The 19228-nt window shown below is 50.7% G+C and overlaps 1 protein-coding gene across 1 annotated transcript in view; it reads right to left on the bottom strand.

The window, feature by feature from the left end:
* Positions 1-4684: 4684 nt before the first annotated feature.
* LOC149361391 (carbonic anhydrase 6-like) overlaps positions 4685-19228 on the bottom strand; it is a 66154-nt gene continuing 51610 nt past the window's right edge. Inside the window, exon 8 of the mRNA XM_089568063.1 lies at positions 4685-4726. Coding sequence (XP_089424189.1) covers positions 4685-4726 — 42 coding nt within the window. The remainder of the gene's footprint in view (positions 4727-19228) is intronic.

Genomic DNA, 19228 nt, shown 5'->3' on the forward strand with positions numbered 1-19228 from the left:
AAATTCTGATTCAGCTGGGGCGCATTCGAGTCCGCAGTAGGCCGCGTAGTCGTCGACTAGGGTAGTCGCTGCTTGCAGGCAGGATTCCATGTGGCCCAGGTTACCTTGCGTGGCCCAGATTGTAATGTCATCCGCATAAAGAGCGTGATGTATCCCGCGCAAAGAGGACAAGTTGTAGGGAACACGAAGCATTGCCGAATTGAAGAGCAGGGGAGACAGGACCGCGCCTTGAGGTGTTCCCCTCGAGCTGATGGTGTATGGCCCGTGTTCCGCATCTTGTACGCGTATATAGTCTTGACGGTCTGTAAGAAATTGTCTTATGTAATGGAATGTTTTGTGGCCACAATTGGTGTTATTGAGGGGGTCCAGGATTACTTCGTGTTGGACGTTGTCGAATGCGCGTTTAGGATCCAAGGGAAGGACCACCTTGTCTTTGTGGGGGGACATTCGACATGATCTAAGATGTCGTGGTGGAGCTGGAGAAGTATATCCTTTGCTGATTTGTGAGGGCGAAAACCGAGTATGGTGTCCGCGAAAGTGCGCTGTGTTTCGAGATAATCGGAGAGTCTGTCGTGCGCCATCGTCTCCATCAGCTTGCCGACACAAGACGTGAGGGAGATGGCGCGAAGGTTCTCCACAACAATAGGTTTGCCGGCCTTTGGCATGAAGGTCACGAGAGCCAATTTCCAATGAAGAGGGAGGGAAGTTTCTCCGTCCCAAATGCTATTGATGTATTTGAGGAGCGCTGCGTAGGCTGCGTCGGGACGGTTGGCCAAGAGCTTGACCGCAACTTTGTCCGGCCCAGGTACAGTATCCCGCTTCATCATGCTTAAGGCAGCCCACAGGTAGTGGAGATGGATCGGGATGTCCAGCACCCTGTGATCTTCGCCTGCATACGAGTATTCCGCCGGCCGGGGGCTTAGTGGTGCACAGGTATCCACACCTGAGCGTATGCGCTAGCTGTGTTGTAGTTCCTGTAAAGTTGGGCAAGACCCTGTGGAACTGGCGTTGGGTTTCCGTGCGTGTTTGTATTGGATCGATGAGAGCGCGGAACAGGCGCCACGTGTTACGGCCAGACATCTGGCGCGCAGCCGCGTTGCACTGGTCCACCCAGTTAGTGTCCGCTAGCTGAGTAGCATATTCCGCTGCCTGTTGTGGAAGTTCGAGGATGCGTTTCCTTAGGCGCTGTTATGTTTATGTTTCTTCCACCGTTTCGTAAGGCTGCGGCGGGTCTCCCAAAGGTGGAGCAAGTGGTTTTCCACGTCCGTTTGTGTTTCTGTGAGCTGTATCTGCTTTTCGTGTCCTCTTAGTGGAGACGTGAGCGATTTGGACCAGGCATCGTACCCCGACTGGAAGGGGTCTACGATAGGTAGAGAGGAGAGGAAAGCCGTCCAGTCCGGGACACGAGCTTGTGCTAGTGGGCGTTTCAGGGGACGCATGTAAATGGTTGTGCTGATTATACTGTGATCACTACCCTGAATGTCCTCTGTATTCAGCCAGTCGGCATGGCGTATGTTGCGTGTAAATGTGAGGTCCGGGCAAGTATCTGGTTGAATCGAATTGCCGACACGTGTTGGGTTAGCGGGGTCAGTGTGTAGGGTGAGTTAAAGTGTGGAAAAAAGTTCCGCATGCTTCCGCCCACGCCTGTCCTCTCGGGGGTACCCCAATAGCCTACTCGGGGCGTTGAAGACGCCGACGATCAGGAGGGGATCCCTTCCCGCCATTCCCGCCACCTGCATTGCTTGGGTGAAAATTTCATTGAACGCGACGTTCTTGAGTTTCGGTGGGCAGTAAATGTTTAGAATGTGTATAGGTGGGTCAGACCGTTTTAGGAGCAGCACTGACACCATCGTCTATGGGAAAGGCGGTGTTGTGGGAAGTGTGACCTCCTGCGTAGTATATCGCTTGTGAAAGGGTGTACATGTCTGCGGGTTGTGTTGAAATGTAGTGTAGTTTGTGAGTTTGGCACCGGCACCGGGTTCATGAAGGGCAACCACGGCGACTAGGAACTCAAGGGTCTCAAGATAGAGGCGGAGATCAGCCCGCTTCTTGCGGTTCTTGAGACTTCGGCAGTTCCACGGCGTTAGTGTAAGCGACTGAGTTGTTCTTGCTCGCGACATAGGGTTGGAGGCAATGGTCGGAGGCGGAGGGTGGGGCGCGCTGACGTGCAGGAGTCTTCCGAAGAATCAAGCTCATCGGGAACCGCTGTATTGAATTTTGAGGGGCGGTTAGCGTCCCTGATGGGCCCTATGCGTGTTAGGACGCGCGGTTTGTCTTTTATCCATTTTTTGATAATGTGTGTTATGACTTGTGTCACCTGTGTGATGACACTCTCCATCTGACGCGCGATGGTATCGTGGATAATTTTGGGGAGGTCAGCCAATTGTGTTTTGATCGCGGCCACCCGAGTCTCCAGGGCCGCGGCGCGACTCTCCGCAGGATTAAGAACCTCCCTTTCTCGTCGCTCGACGCGGGCGGAGTAGGTAATTGGGCTTAGAGCGAGTAAAGCTCGATGACTAGTTTGTCGTTTTGAGCTCGCAAGAGGGCGAGCGCGCGCTTTAGTTCCCATGTCTGGGTGGTGCTGGTGGGGGAGGAGGGAGGACGGGAAGGAGAGGAGGCGACCCTCGCCTAGCTGCCTACCTTGGGTTGGTTGCAGGTGGCGCCACCAGATGAAGCGCTGAGAGCTGGGAACATTGCTTCTCAAGGAGGTGGTGTTACTGCTGCTGTCTTTCTAGGGGGAGGCGGCACGCCATGGCGTGGCGTCTTCTGGCCAGAATTGGCTCCCTTGGGTGGCTTGATTGGCGTCCTGGGCCCTGGCTGCGGAAGCCGGATGAATTTGCTGGTGCTTTCGCGGGAAAGCTAGCGAGGTTCGGGCCCCCGCTGATTGTGCACATCGGATTGCAATCGTGGGGGGCCATACCCTCAGTACCAACACCCGCGTTTTGGCCACTAAGGCCGCACCTTTCTTTGACCGGGGTGGGATAATTGTCAACCCAGTGCCCCAGTGTGCCACAACGGTAGCACGCTGTCACTGTTTTTTTGTATTCCTTGGCGGGAGTCAGTTGGGCGTTATAGGGACGCAACGCGAAACGTTGCGTCCTTTGAAAGTCAGTACAGCTACGTTCGATTGTCCCAGCTTCCGCCCATAGACTACTTCACCACCGCGCCACTGCACATTATGTTTCAGGGACTCACTTGTTCCTAGGTTGTGAACAGAAATCACACCGGAACACGCATCACCGGTGAACGTGAGGTGTCCGTGAAGCGTGAGTGATCCTTTGCTCGTGGGGAGTTGAATGTCCGTGAGGAGCTTTTTACCTACTTCGGGTTCTGCGTGCCACAGACAATTATGTTTTGTTCTCAATTTGGAGAAATAGCAATGTTGTGCATGTGCTGCCTACCGATGAGTTGCGATATGGCAACGCCGAGTTCACTGCTGAAAGGCTGTCTTGAGGGCGACCATACTGCGTGGCCTCAGCACGATCAAGTAATCGTCAGGGTTCATCATGACTGTTGGCTTGGGCCTGCACTTGGAGAGTGGTGAAAAAGTCTTCAGTGGAGATTTACAAGACGGAGTGCGAGCGTCTCCCGTTGCTGAGTTGTCGACAGGACTCTTCGGCATTGCAGCTCCTCGTGCGTTCTGCCGGCGGCAGCGCCGGCTCTCAACGACTTGAAAAACGAAAGCTTGCTGCGCCGAAATGGCGGATGGGCCGTCCCCTCGCTGGCTTACATTGACAGACGACCACGACAAAGTCGTGGGGACATAGCCGCTTTGCTCAGCCAGAGCCATGTTGAGAGGTTGACCGGTGGGCGTCTCCGCAACCCTTTGCGGGGGAGCCGGAGTCGTTAGGCTCAGCTCGACCGCTACGTGGTGATGCGGAGGGTTGCTCGAAATGGCCGAAATTGGGCTAACTTGGTCAGATCGGGGTCTCTAGGATCCTACTGACTTCACGGATGAAGTCGCACAGGTTTGATAGGTGTTACATCAGACTTCCACGGTTCCAGCCGAAAATTGACGGAGCGATGCGCCATGCGTCCGATCGCTCCGCGCTCAAACGCGGCGTTCCCCTTCCTGTTACGGAGAGGTTCAGGTGTTCATCCAGATATGCGAGACATACACATTTCCTTTCCTCAAGAAACAATTTACCGAAGAGCAGGTCCGGTCAGCGAGCGTCGAGGAGTACGGACGCGGACACGTCGGCTCCGCGAACTGAGTGGTTTAATGGCGGATTTTGTCCTACGTTGACCGTAAATGTGTTTTAAACCTGTTTTCTAAGGTACAAGCAACCCGAGGATACCACATTTGTGCCGGCAAGTGCATCTTTAAAGACTGTATCGTCATTCCAATTTCGCCAGCGTTACACGCCATGGTAGGCTTACTTCGACCGGGGAGGCGGCGACCGGCGAGCTCCCGCCACCGCCGACCATGGCCAGCTCCACGATGACGATGGAAGTGACGGTGGTGCGAACCGACATCGATCCCAAGGAACAAGGAAAAGAGGAATAGATCATGAGGCTGAAGAAGCGAGCCGAAAGAATGGAGAACGAAGAACGCCACCTAGGACGCCAACATGGTGCCGGAGACGCGGCGGCAGCGAATGCCGCCACTGTTGCGACTACCGACGGCAGCGACACGAGAGCCTAGAGAGAGGCGGGACGGAAACTCGCTCAACGTTCAATAGCCTCAGGCCTCCTGAGACTTCCAGCGACCGGATGGAAAGTAGTTCTGCGGCCCAAAGAAGGACTTACAATGCTGAAGAGCACCACCGAGATGAGAATTGCGGCGTCCATCAGGGAGAAAGCCGGAATCAAGAACGAGGAGGCACTGAAGGCCAGACTAGCTATAAACGCCAAGCAAGGAACGATTACCTACCACTCGCCTTGCTACGAAAACGCGAGGAAGGTGGAGAAAATTGAAACTCAAGATCGGAGACAAGGAACGCGGAGTGACCACCTACATGAACGCACCAGAGAGTCGCGGCAGGGGAGTCATCCATGGAATCGATGAGGAATACACACACAAGTATGTACTAGAAGGACTGAGCATTAACGGATTCAACCCTCTAGTCATAGACGCACGAAGAATGGGCAAGACCAAATATTTCCTAATCACCTTCGATGAAGGGAAAGTACCACGCAGAGTAGTCTTGAGCGCAATCATTTTCAAGTGTTTTCTTCACAAGAAACGCTATGAGGTCTGCTACAAGTGCGGAGGACTTGGCCACCGCTCGGACGTCTGCGACAGTGAGGCGACCAAGTGCCGCGGCAGTGGCACGACATCGCCCCCCGAGGGGCACCAATGCACACCGCAGTGCCATCTATGCGGCAAAGAACACTACACTGGGGACAAGAGGTGCAAAAATCTCTTTCGCACCCCTTATATTGTCAAGAAACGCCAATGGGGAGCCAAACAGGAGGCTGAAGAAGCGAAGAAAGAAGACCGAAGGAACAGCCGCTCCCGTAATAGATCCGGCAGCAAAACGAGGTTCGGTCAGAGTCCTTCCCCCGGCTACAAACCGGACAGCAACAGCGTCGCAAGGAGCAAGCAGCAAAGGTGAGCTGGCCAGCTAAAGTTTCTCAGGACTCCGGGACAGTTAAATAATTAAAAAAAACTCATTAAACAGCAGGCAGATCAGATTAAGGCTAACTGATTATATTAAGAAGCCAGAAGAGCGGATCAAAATGCGAGAAACGACAGCTAAACAACCCTAGAAAACAAACCGCAACAGGAAAAGGCAATGGCGCCTATGCAGGTGGAGCAGGATAAAGAGGTAGACACAGTGAAGGTTGAAAAAGCCCGATTAAAAAAGAAACGTACGGAAGAGTCGGATCTTGAGACCAAATTCGAACAACCAAACGAGAAACAACAGCAGGACATGAAACTACTGAACGGAACACTAATGCAATTCATGAAACAAGTCACAGAAACGATCAGAGTAGAATTTGCAAAGCGAGACGCTGCTCTCACGGCGGAATTTGAAAACAGGGACCAATGGATATACGCGGAATTACAAGCAACCAAAAATGCCTTGGCCAAGAAACAATAATACTATCTGGCAGTGGAACTGTAGGGGCTTTCTGCGCAAACGGGCCGTTTTACAATCGTTCCTTGCAAAGGGAGACAAACCCGATATTATAGCTTTAAAACAGTGCGGGAAAAACGCGAAGCTGCCCGGTTACAAATCGTACCCGTGCTGAGGGGACAATAAGCAGGTTGCCACCCTTGTCAAACGCAACGTTACCGCGCTGCGGCACGAGACAGGGCGCGTCCAATTAGATCACACTCTAATCGAAAGATACCGCGTAAGCGAAGAGAGAAAAGCCTATTCATCTTAAACGTGTACAGCTCTCCGAAACAGAGAGAAGATTGTGGCTTTGACAGGCTATTCGCAAAAACGAAACAGATAGCGGGCAAAAACCCTATCGTCATTGTCGGGTACTTTAACGCTCATTACCCCGCATGGGGATACACATTTACGCAAATCAAAGACAGAGAACTCTGGGACAGTATTCTCCAAAATGAGCTCATCTTAATCATTGACCCCATCAAACCAACAAGACAGGGCAATAGCGTGATTAGGGACACTACACCTGGCTTAACACTCACCGGAGGCCAAATCACGGCAAGGTGGTGTAACACGGGGGAGGTACTGAAAGCGACCACAAAATTATTGAGATCGTGGTAGAAGACGGATAGCCCACACCGAAACCCAACAAGGTCGCAGCGGTAAATTGGCATCTATTCAGGGCGAACCTTCTTCATACCCGAGACGCAATCAGAGACATAGAATCTTAGGGCACAGACATTCTCGCGGCAGTTAAAGAAGCCACCGAAGAGGTGGAAACAGACGAAACGCAAGAAGAGGTGGACAGGCGTATGATAGGCCTGTGGCGCAAGAAAAGGGAGCTAGAAGCAAAACTTGCTCAAAACAAGGGGAACAGAAACATACGTAAGCTTCTAGCCAAACAGAATAGAGATATAGAGGACCCCGTGCTGAACTTAAGCAGACAAAACTGGGGTAGTATCTGCGATCAGATGGACCGGAGAATCAGCAAAGCCAACACGTGCAAAATGCTCAGACATCTCTTAGACCCGGACAAGACAAAGTATGAGGCACGACAACAACTACAGAAACTCGTATATAAATACGAAGGCACTAGCGACCAACTAATCTCTGAAGTGAGGGACAGGTATTTGAGGTGCACATCACCGACACCCCTGTCCGAGTACAATGGCGCAGATAATCCTCTTCTGGATTATCTAGGGCGGAGTTAGGGCGGAGTTGGATTAGGTTAGGGCGGAGTTGAACATACACAGAACTAAAACAGCGGCAGGTCCAGACAGAATCAGCAATCGCATGCTGAGAAATTTGTATGATGCATCAATTAGAAACCTAACAGCGTGCATGCAGGAATGTTGGGACAAGGGCCGAATCCCACCTACGTGGAAAGAGCCCAACCTAGTCCTTATTCCGAAACCAGGTAAGCAGCTAAGCCTCGAAAACTTGAGGCCCATTTCGCTTACCTCATGTGTATGTAAGCTAATGGAGCACGTTATTGAAACGAGGCTAACAGATTCCTAGAAGAACAAAAAATTTACCCCGACACGATGATCGGATTCAGGACACATCTTTCTGCGTGCGATGTTATGCTTCAACGATGTTATACTTCAAAGAACAAGTGCTAGACAACGAAGCAGCTCATACCAGAGTAATAGTCGGGCGAGACGTGGCCAAAGCTTTTGACAACGTTGACCACGCAGCCATACTAGAACGCTTAGAAACTCTAAATGTAGGGGGAAAGGTATACAACTACGTGAATGACTTTCTTTAAAACAGAACAGTTACCATCAGCCTAGGAGGGAAGGAAGAGAAAGGCATAAGGCTGGGCAACAAAGGTACTCCCCAATGCTCGGTCCTATCACCAACACACTTCAACATTGCAATGACTGGCTTACCAGAGAAATTGGCGGGTATAGAAGGACTCAACCATATAATATACGTGGACGACCTCATCCTCTGGGTTACCAGAGGCAGTGACGCGCATATCGAAGGTACCCTCCAAAGAGCGATCGAGGAAATTGAGTCGTACCTAAAACAAGGACTCAAATGTTCTGCCGAGAACTCGGAAGCGCTCTTCCTCGGCCTACAAAAGAGACAAAGCCCCATGAACATGGAATAACGCTAGCGGTAAACAGGGACAAAATACCCTCAGTGGAGATGTTTGGAGTACTGGGTCTTAGGATACAGACAAACGGTAAGAACACAGAAACGATACAATAACTCGAATCGAGTGTAGGCCAGACGTGTAGGCTACTCAAAAGTATAGCAAATAAACACGCGGGAATGTAGGAGACGAACCTCTTAAGACTAGTTCAATCATTCGTAATCAGCAGAATCACATACGTGGCACCATACCTACGGCTAGCCAAAACAGAAAAAAAAACAAGATTGAAATCCTAATTAGGAAAGCGTCAAAACCGCTCTGGGCCTCACCCCGTACACATCACCCAGAAAATTCGAAACATGGGGATTTCAAACACACTAGACGAGACGAGCTCATTGAGGCTACCAGAGTAGCGCAACAACTACGAGTCTTACACAGCCATTCAGGGTTAAAAATACTAGAAAAGCTAGGCTTCGCACCTCGATCGCGGCTCAAACACACGGAGGATATCCCAAAAGACATAAGGAACAAAATCAGAATCCTACCACTGCCAAGGATTATGCATCCGGTACACCATGAGGGTAGGCGAAAAGGACAGAGCGAAAGCTCTACAGAAAAATTAGCCAACAGACAGGACGTGGTTTACACGGACGCGGCGGAATATGGAGGCAGAACGGGTTTCGTAGCCCTAGCGACCAGGGAGGGCGGAGACCGAGTCTCGTGCTGCAGCATCCGACAGAGAGAGGCAACAGCGGCTGAGGAGGTAGTCATTGCGCTGGCTCTAACTCAACGGAATGTCAGGGTGATTATAACAGAATCTAAATCGGCTATCCGCAACTACAACGAAGGTAAAGTACCTGTCGAAGCAGTCAAAATTGTTACTGCCGGCCCGACACCGGCAGAGCTAATTAACCTTGTTTGGACTCCGGCCCACGAGGGCCTTCGGGGAAACGAGACAGCGCACGCATTGGCCCGAAGACTCACACACCGGGACCCCTATGCGGTCTTGTCGAGCAGAGAGCCCCTTCAGAGGGACGAGTTGCTGAACACGTACCAATATATTCTTAGCCATTACAGATTAGGAAGACAGACACTACCTGGAGGATGCAAGGGCCTGAGCAAAAAGGAAGAGGTCATATGGAGAAAGTTGCAGGCGGGAGTTTTTCCGAACCCACTCGCACTTAGCACATGGCATTCGGCGATCCAAGACCCGAGGTGTAAACAGTGTAATGAAATAGCAGCCATGTTCCACATGGTGTGCACATGCCCTAGCCAGAACAAACCAGACAGGAATATAGAGTCCTGGGAGGCTTTAATGGCTGCTCTATTTATCGCACGTGACACAAAGAAAGGGAGGCTATTCTCTCTAGGTGGTTTTTAATTTAGTGCAGTGCCAGCCATTCGATTAAAATAGTACGTAAACAGCGAAAGGGAGAAACCCTTATGAACCCAAGATGAACCCATGAATCTGTTTCATGCTTCATGCGCAATCATGAAACAGTTGCCAGAAAGGATTCTCCAACTTCCGGGCGCGATTGCCGCTTCTTTGCATCTTCTTGAAGTTTACTGTCTGGCTCAGGCTTAGAAGTCGAGACATTGTAGTGATAGAGGGAGTTTATGTGCTCTCCTCCGAAGGTAGTTCAGAGCTCCTTTAGTTTGCAAAACGAAGTGCAGGAAGCTGCCAACCAAGGTTGTTCTGCTTTGTCACCGTTAAAACATTTACTCATAAACCAAGTATGTTGACACTTGATCTCCGCTTGAAAGATATAACAGAACGTTAATGGATTAAAGCTCATAAATACAGAAATGGTCACGCTCTGATCTGAGATGGCTGGGAGCATTTACAAAACTCCAGGCGCAGTGTTGCTGCGGTTATGCGATGTGCCACTATAGTGCGATGGTTGGTCCTGCCACCGGTGGGGGTTGTGAGACCCAGGTTGGCCACAGTCCACTAAGGCGGAGCGCAGTTCACAATCAGGTGCGCAGGTTGTGATGACGCCTCAAGGACACGTGCCCTACGTCGGCCGTTATTATTATATTATTTAAATTTAAAATGTGCTAATCATCATCACTGCTGTAAATACAGGCAGCGCGGCGGCAGCGCTGCGATCGACAGCCAAGAGGAGCGAAGGCAAAGACTCAGCATGCTAACACTGCGCAAAGATAGCGGCTGTCGGAAACACGCGTGTGCGAGGTATTAATTCATCTACAGTCTACAGTAGCAGTTTTGAAGCGACCGCTACACCGCGCCAGGTTTCAAACCGTCAAGGTGGCTGCGCTTCAGCCGTGTCGGTGCCAGAGAGCATAGCCGTTGTCATGGCAACCACTGCAGCTGGGATGGGGCCTCGCCTTGCCTGGCACTTCGTGGTGTTAGCGTGGCTGCGGTGGCCGTGTCTGTGCCGGCGTTCCGCCTACTGAGCATGCGCGTGACGTCACACGACACACCGCTCGCCTCACGCAGTGGGCTTCTTCGATTATCCGCCTCTGGCAGCCCGCGGGTTGCTTGCGGGCTGCCGGAGCGCGTTCGATTTTCTCGGGTTGCTCCGCCCACTTCCGGTGGCCGCCCGGAACGCGTTCGTTTTTCTCTGGCTGGGCGGTTTCGGGCTGCCAGCCGGCGGCCAGACTCGCCAGGACGATTTTGTGCTGGCAGCTCTCGGGCAGCTAGCAGACGACAGAGAGGTGTATGGTCGCGGGAAGCTCGCGCGGCCATTTTTATAAGGACTAGAAGGACCGCGGTTCTTCATGCGATGTTTTGCGCGATGCAGGCGCTTGTTTCGACTAGGCCACGGTGCATATCGACTGTGTCGCCTGCAATGATACCTTTTGCGGTAGTTCTCGCTGTTTATTGATACGTTTTGCGTGCGTATGCGCGATCACATTTCGATCGTCTCACCACCTCGAAAGCACAATTGCTCGCTTCATATTACGATCGCATACTTCTGATTCACAAAATATTTCGGCTGTTAATTTCGTGCGCCCGGCGGATATTGCGATGGTGTTCGAGGCCTTTCACGAGAGCAGCCGGATTCCAGTTCCGAGTACGCGTTCAGACGCGCGCATATATATATATGCATGTGCTGACCGTGTCTTACGAAGTGTTGGTTGAGCGCGGTACGTATATATGGTCTTCATTGCGTTTGGCGCAGTGCAAAAGTGGATATGCTTTGAAAAACGCTTGACTGAAACATGTCCTTTATTAAAAGCCCTCACGAGCACATTGCTCGAGACATCTCTGCGGGCATATATATGTGGCCACACAGAACTGTCGCGCCGACCAAGTGCTGATTCTGTCGTCACGGCCAAGTGTTGTACAGCTTCATGGTCGGGCCTTCTGCTACATATGCTCAAAATATCTGAGAAGTACCGCAGGCATGCACCTCCTCGCGTTTGGCTCATTTTAAAAAAATAGATAAAAATGAGCTCTAGCGCTGATCGTCATGCAAACACACGTACGCGGAACGTGAGGCGCCGACACGCAGGGCTTTATTGTAGCGCCTTTCATTTCAGTGGCAGTTCTCTGCTATAAACCTGTATTATTACAGAAACGATACGCAGCTAAATTTATGCAGCGCACCCGCTTGTTCTAGATGGGCGTTCAACAAGCTGATATGCGCAAATTTTGCCGAGATTATGCGTTCCTTGCCCGCAGCAAAAGCCGGCGGCCGACAGACTACAGTTGAACGAACGTATCCCGATTCTTTTCTGCTTACAGCTACAGGAAGCAGGTTACGAGCGTAGAAATCGCAACGACCACAGCAGAGTCCACCAGGGTCGATCGTCGGCGGTCATACCAGTCATATATACTTACTGCGTAGTAAGCAAACGCAATAATCCGAGAGTACGGCTTGTCGTACGTTTTATAAACAACGCACGGGCAGTTTTTCCGTCCTATGTGGATACGACTGAAACACGTTACATTGCGATTGCTCATCGCATGCTTTTGTGGATTTCTCGAAGCTTACACGTACAGTGCACCGAAGGCACACGCTCGCGTTGTCGTTGCCGATTTGCGAGCTTGATCAGCTGCATGTTCTGCAGTCTGCGGCACGCAGCCCTCAATAACTGCAAGTCGTTGTTTTCGATACCAAGCAGCCTATTTCTACCGTACGCGTGCGTAGCAATGAGACGCAGAACGCGAAGCTAGAGAGAGCATCTGCCCTCCGTGATCCGCGACTTGCTTGCCGCCGTGATTGCCGACCGGCTGGTTCCGGTGGCCGCCAGCCCACGTGACCATGATGCGTTTTCCTGTCAGAGACGAACTTGCGGGTCGCCAGCGGGCTGCCCGAGCGCTGTTAATCGAAGAAGCCCAGTGCTTCGGGCGGTTAAGGCCGATTCACACGACGGACCGTTCGCCCGCGGCCCGCGCACTACGTGTTCATGCGTCATCACATTTAGAGGCGCTCTGCCGGCCGCGGCCTCTCACGGCCGGCAGCGCGCCTCTTAATGTGCTGACGCATGAACACGTAGTGCGCGGGCCGCGGGCGAACGGTCCGTCGTGTGAATCGGCCTTTAGCATGGCTGTGGCGGACGTGTCGAAACCGTCGCTCCGCAGTGGAGCGGAGAGGAGGCGAGGCGGTTGTATACAGGAGGCGTTTGGAGATCCAGCCCTGGCTAGAGATGGACGAGTCAGTTCTGCTGGAGGAAGCCAGAGACCGCTGTTGGAATGAAGCCCTCCGGGGGCGGCGTGCAGAAGAGATCGAAGATGAAGTTATCCCTTTTTACCATGTTTAACCATGCTAAACCATCAGCCCATTTTTCTACATGACACAATCTCTGATGCCCTTATTGTTCTCCAAGCTACGGTACTCCGACTAACTTGGAAAATAAGAGTAATCAGGCAAATGCGATAGCACTTCCTAGCAAATTTGCCATTCACTGGTGAATTTTGCCTGACTAAATAGATATGTATGTCTGGAGTTCGTCCTGCCGGAAATGCATACTCATTACGGCACGGTAGGAGACTATTGGCACGTAGTGCTGACTGCAGTCCGGCGTGCAGGAAGACTGCGGCAGTGGCTTCCAAGCGAAACACCATTTCGCTGACTTGCGCCCTTAAGAACTAAATGACTGGGCGGCGCCGCCGCAGCAAGCGTCCTCGGCGGTCATCAGAAAGAATGCCTGCCACTTTCAGCCATGCGCAGTTTAAAGCTCAACTAAACTTGCGTACAAAATGACCACAACAGTTTGGAACAACGTTGAATCACTTCAGGCTGGCTTCGATACTACGACATATACTACGATACTACGAGCCTTTCACTAGCCGCCGCCGACCAGGGGCCAAATTACGAACCACCCGAAATGTCGCTCTGTTTTGAGAGCGTGATCTTCAAATGACGTCGCGAGGCTAGCGTTTTGCTCCAAACAAGCGGTGCTTAAAATGAACAAGGTGTTATTTTGCTAAAAAACTCTGTTTCGAAGTCAAGAACTCCAGGCAAAACAAGAAGCCTTGGCAGGTTTGCAATTGAGTTTGCTCTTCAGTGACTTTTGCTGCCGCGAGGGTACGCTAACCGTAAAGAAGTGTCGGCTAGGTAGCGCAAGCTGCCGCCCGATTTAAAGGATTCAGCCATATCCATCCACCCATTTATCGATCCATCCATCAGGAACATGGCAGCAAGAAAAAAAAAGCTCATTCCATGGCACTCCTGCTTTTTACGCGTCGTCTAGAGCGCGCCTGCGGATTTAAAATTCTGTTTGAAGGTGGCGATTGCTACGGATGTGCAGAGATCAACTTGCAAGGACATCTCAGAAATCGACGAAGAAAAATTTAGCCAATGTCTTCGGTCGGCGCCTACTCTCGATGACAAATGTGTTTTCAGGGTAACGTGCACTTTTTAATTTTTGTTTAAAAATACCACAAGACCATGAATCAGACTGCAGCAGCTGCCGACATACGGAAGCAGAGAGGCGCAGCTGCTAGGAGCACCGCACTGAGAGCCCGGCCACTGGAAACAATCACACTTCCTCGTAACGAACTGATACCACCCACATGGGTATAACCACTTGATATTCCGTAGGTGTTGTGGCTGTCCCGTTCGGCGAATGTCCCTCTGCGAGATGCTGAAATTGTGATGTTTACCCCACATTTATTTTGTTTAGAGAGAGGCAAAATTGCTTAGGGAACTCTACTATTGTTACCGTGGAGGGAAAGAGCTTGTTCCATCAAGGTCATTTGCTGATCTCACTCATCAGGGGTTAAACAAAGGAAGAAGTGGGTTGCTTGTATGGCTTGTGTAACGACTAACAGGACAGCAAGCTGAGCAAGTTGTGCGTTCGCTGGCACGCAGCACCTGATTTTGTACAGTTAATGTGTAGAGGCAGTGTTTACATTTGCGTATGATCCTTGGAAATGAAGCAGAGCATGATGGTAGTGAATTTTTATGGCCCGAGGGCATCTGCCGCCAAGGAGCACCATGGCACGAGGGTATTTTTTGTTTGCTCAAGGTAGGATGAAAGACCCATTTCTCAAGCATATCGTGCTAAATAAGCCGAGCACCAGGCAAGGGAAGACGCGAGGTAAAACAGAGGCAATTGAAGTAGGACGTGGCAGTGGTGTGCAATATGTTGCATTTTGCAGGTCAGACGGAGCAATCGTTTTGGAATCGCTGGTTGTGGTGAGGGCAGTGTTTGAAGGATTTTACATGCTTCTCAAAGCTGCTAACATGCACTTCATTTCAGCTCAGAAGAATACGTTTTAGAGCGCAGCTCTTTGGCGTCCGTTCCTGGGTTTCGCGTCGTCGTCGGCCTCGTAACCAGCTCCGCCACCAATGTCACGCTTTTGAATTGGTCGCAATGCTCGTGACGTCACAGTGCGCGAATTTCAAATGGGGCCAATTGTACTTTGGCTAGTAACCATGCAACCAATCAAAGGGATCGTATAGTGATGCTGCAACTAAGTTGGACTGAGTTTAGTTAATTGCTTAATTAATCAATTAGCCTAATTAATATAGAGGAGAATGGAGAGGTCAGAGGAAAAGAAAAGAAAGACGCGCGCAGCAGCGACAACAGCGTCCGCGGAAGGAGACGCTGCTGAAAAAAAACAGATAAGTACGAAGCCGCGTTCCCTCCACCACCACGCACTTCCCCACTCAGTAAGACGTTGCTCGTTTCATATACGTTGTGTCGAACATCCTAGACAGTTCCAACAATTGACAGGTTAATGACAGAACACGATGGATAGAAATACAATAATATAAATATGAAATAGCCTAATTAACCTTTCTAGTTAGACCGCATCAATGAATAAAACCGAGAACGAAATTGGTCGAGTTGGGGAATCGAACCAGGGTCTCCGGAGTGCGATACGAGCACGCTAGCCACTCCGTAATGCCAGCTGAATGGTTTGGAATGAACAAAGGCGCGTCTAGATAATACGGCGTCTTCTTTCACTCCCATCTTCCCCCTTTCCCTTACGGCGAGGTGCAGGTGTCCACCCAGATATGCTAGAGAGATACATTTCCTTTCCTCAAAAAATAAATTTACCGTCCAGGAAGGCGTACAGCCGAATTGGCGATGGCGTTCTGTGGACTCCCTGGCAGCGTTGCAAGACGCTGTCGCGTTCCACTCTTACAGGCGAAGCTTAACATGTTAACCACGCATCAGTAACACACGCAGACAGCCAATGGACGCGTCATTCGCTGGCAGCACTTGATTCATCATTCACAACCACATTCTTAACGTACGCTCCCTTGCCGCACATGCCAAGGACGTACACCACGATCACATTCTGTGCCATTCCTCTGTACTTTGCTTTGCTGAAACCTGGATGGATCCCGAAGAGCCTCTCGAAATCATAGATTTCCTATACTGCTGTGGTGCTCGCAGAGACCACAACAGAGCGGCGGGAGTCGCTATCTACTTGCGCACAGGTCTCTCTGCAATACCAGTCGAAATGTTCGGCACGTCACATGAAGTTGGCGAACTGTGCGCCGCAAAGTTGCCCAACGGCTTGCTGGTAGTAGCTGCCTACTTCGCCCCTACCGCACTCACGAAAGACGTGGTGCACTTCCTGCAACTCGCATTAACCGTCCATCGATCCACACCGATGTTAGTAGTGGGGGACTTTAATGTTGACATAAAGACAAACAGCAATTTCCTAACACTTATGCGGGAGAACATCTCGTTCCTCTCGCTCGTAACGTGTCCCACGGCTGTGACAACCTCGCGAGGCACTTGTATAGATCTAGTCTTTGAGAATCAAGCATTGGTGTACCAAGTGGAACATATATCAGTCTATTTCTCCGACCACAAAGCTTCCTTCATGACTGTCAAGAACTGTTAGTGGATTCTTTGTTAAAGGAATACGTGTGAAAAATAAAAAAAAAAAACTCTGTGATAGCGCATACATGTGTTGCTCGATTTCTTTGCCTCAATCTATCGAAAAGGTCAAACAGTTTATTTGCTGCTCTCAAATTTCGCATTAGGAAGTAACGTAATCGTCGGTAATTTTTTTTTGTTTCTTTAAATCTTGGTCTATCTTAGCCCAGGCACGCTGTATATAGGCCATTCCAGAAGGAAAGGTAGCCTTCAGTTTGTACAAAATACTAATGACTAAAGTTGTAAACGTTGGGATAACAAATTCAAACAGGAAAATTGGCTTGAAAACAACTACACTTCTCACACACTATGTAGCTTAAAAAACTTCTCGAGCCGTTTGGCAATGTGACTATCTCGGGTCATCATGCACAAGACTGCATAGCCTTGTTCGATAACAAACCAAGCTAGGTGTCAGTTATGGGGCAATCACTGAGTGCTCAAGATTCCCGTAATTTATTTGCTTGTATATGCTTTGAGCTGCTAAAGATTCCCAGTAAGGTGTTGCACATTTTGTTACTTTAAAATAACTTCTACTCGCGCACCATCTCCTCAATGATGTATCTGATTTTTACACATCCTTGTCTACCAGTAAGGATTGTTTAGTCATTCAGCAGCCACTGCGGCCACTGCATCTTACAAAATTTATTATGCTTTTGTTTACAGCGTTCTCCTTGCTGTACTTATAGCTATTTAGCACCCAGGGAAACCCCTAGTCACATAATGTCAGGTTGATTGTTTATCTCTGATATTTACGCATTTTGTAAGTGCTAAAACGTTTCCTAATACTGAAAATGCATTACTTATAATCTGCCATGCATTACTCTCGCACAGTGTACACAGGCAGTCTCTGTATAAAAGCGAATAGGCATTTTGAACTCAACTTTTTTCTCAACTGCACTTCGAAATGCAATACGGTTATTGTGTGTCAAAATTAAAGCGTGCTTGTATGTACACTGCCTTTTTGCAACAGAAGCGCACTTTTGAAATGCTTTTCCTAAAAAAAATAAACAGGCTTACTCAGTGTATGCTGCACTTAAAAAAGCGCCACAAATGTTTAGTGCCTCATTCCAGCACTACACTTTTGCCTTATGCATGTTCATCACACGAATAATGACCGCAGGCACTCTACCAAGCTGGAAAGTAATAGCAGGAAAGGGGCAGGTGGGTTCACGTAAGCATTGGCAAAAGAGAGTGCACAATAATGCTTTTCACACATCTGGCGCGCTGTATCAAGATCTATTCCGTGCTGAGAAAGAGGTCGTGCAACACGGTGCTGACGGGCTGGCAGATTTTGTGGGGAAAGACTGCAGGATAAATTTACCACGCGTAAAAAGTAAAAGAAATCAACGAGGGCCTGTAGAGGAAGGAAGGAGGAGTTGAAAGGAAACAACAAAAAACGAGAACGGAAAAACAAAACATTCTCGATAGGTGAAAGGCAGAGCTGAAAAAAAGGAATGCTGCAATCAAGTTTTTCGTGTCCGAGTGATGAGTGTGGCGGGTAGTTGGTGCGTCGAGCGAGGACGTGTGGCGGGGCGTCGGCGCAGTCAGTAGGCTCAGGTCTATGCCCTAACGGAGACGTGGTGCTGACGGCAGTCTCCCCGGGGGCAGCGTCAGCGCCACAGAGTTGGCGTACGGTTGACGCCGATGTCCCGGCGGGTCTCAACGCTGGCGCAGGAAGCCGTCACATCTGTGTGTTACGGGCATGGCCTCCAGGTACGGCAGCCGGGTAAGCAGCGGGGGTGACGGTGTTCAGAGGCTGCCGGACAGGAAGGGAACAGCGGCGCCAGGGTCTGGTGGGTCAGGCTCTTGATGACGGCTGTCCAGGTCTGGTAGCCGGGGCGTCCGCGGCTGAGGCCAAAGCCGGCGAAATTGGGAAGCCAGCAGATATGGTCCACGTCCGTCGCCGACCGCGTTCTTCCTGTTCTGCTTCGCACGCTCTCTTCGCCAAGTTCCACTTCCGCCTTTTTTCTTCGTCCGCCACCTCGTCGCCTTCTCTGGCTGCAGTGAGGCGCTGGCTCCTTACAGAGGTATACTGGCGACCGCACTGTTAATGGAGTGGCAACTGGTGGGGGTACTTCTTTTGTCACTGCAGGCTTCTCGCCACACACACACTGGCCAAGGACACAAAATCATACAGTTGCTCTCACTCTTGCAGATGCGTGCTGTGCGCCGACACGCGGCAATCACTGCAGCTGCACCATCTTTCGGTACGCCTGCCTCTGGAGCCGGGTCGCTCTAAAGAGGCCGAGAATACCGTAGCACATTGCTCTCCCAAGGAGGTAGGTCAGGAGGGAAGCAGTCTACTAGGCTGCCAGCATTTAGTTGCGGCCCATAATTTTGGTCAGTGGCAGGTCACCTGCACCCTCTGATAACATGGGCGCATCCAAACAGAGGTTGTGAAGTGCGTTACGCGCGATGTTTATGCACACTGCGCACTCCCACTGACACTGGTGTGTCCAGTACCTTCGCAAGCACCAGAAGCAGCTCCGCGGCGCACCGACGCAGCGTCAACGACAAATTGCGTGAAAGCTTTTGGAATGTGGTACAGGCCATCTGCTGGGTCGGGTATGTGGTGCCACGCCACTGGCGCAAGCAGCCATGACTCCAGTGGGCAGACATTGTCTCCTGCATAACAAAAAATTACGCTGTTGCGCATGCCCTTCCTCGGTGATCTAAAAAGCCTTGCGGGACGCTTTTCTATAAAATGGACGACTCGTGCTAAGTAGCCCACTGCCAGACAATGCATGAT

The sequence above is a fragment of the Amblyomma mixtum genome, chromosome 2 (assembly GCF_055824585.1).
Source record: "Amblyomma mixtum isolate Tamu chromosome 2, ASM5582458v1, whole genome shotgun sequence".
NCBI lineage: Eukaryota > Metazoa > Arthropoda > Arachnida > Ixodida > Ixodidae > Amblyomma > Amblyomma mixtum.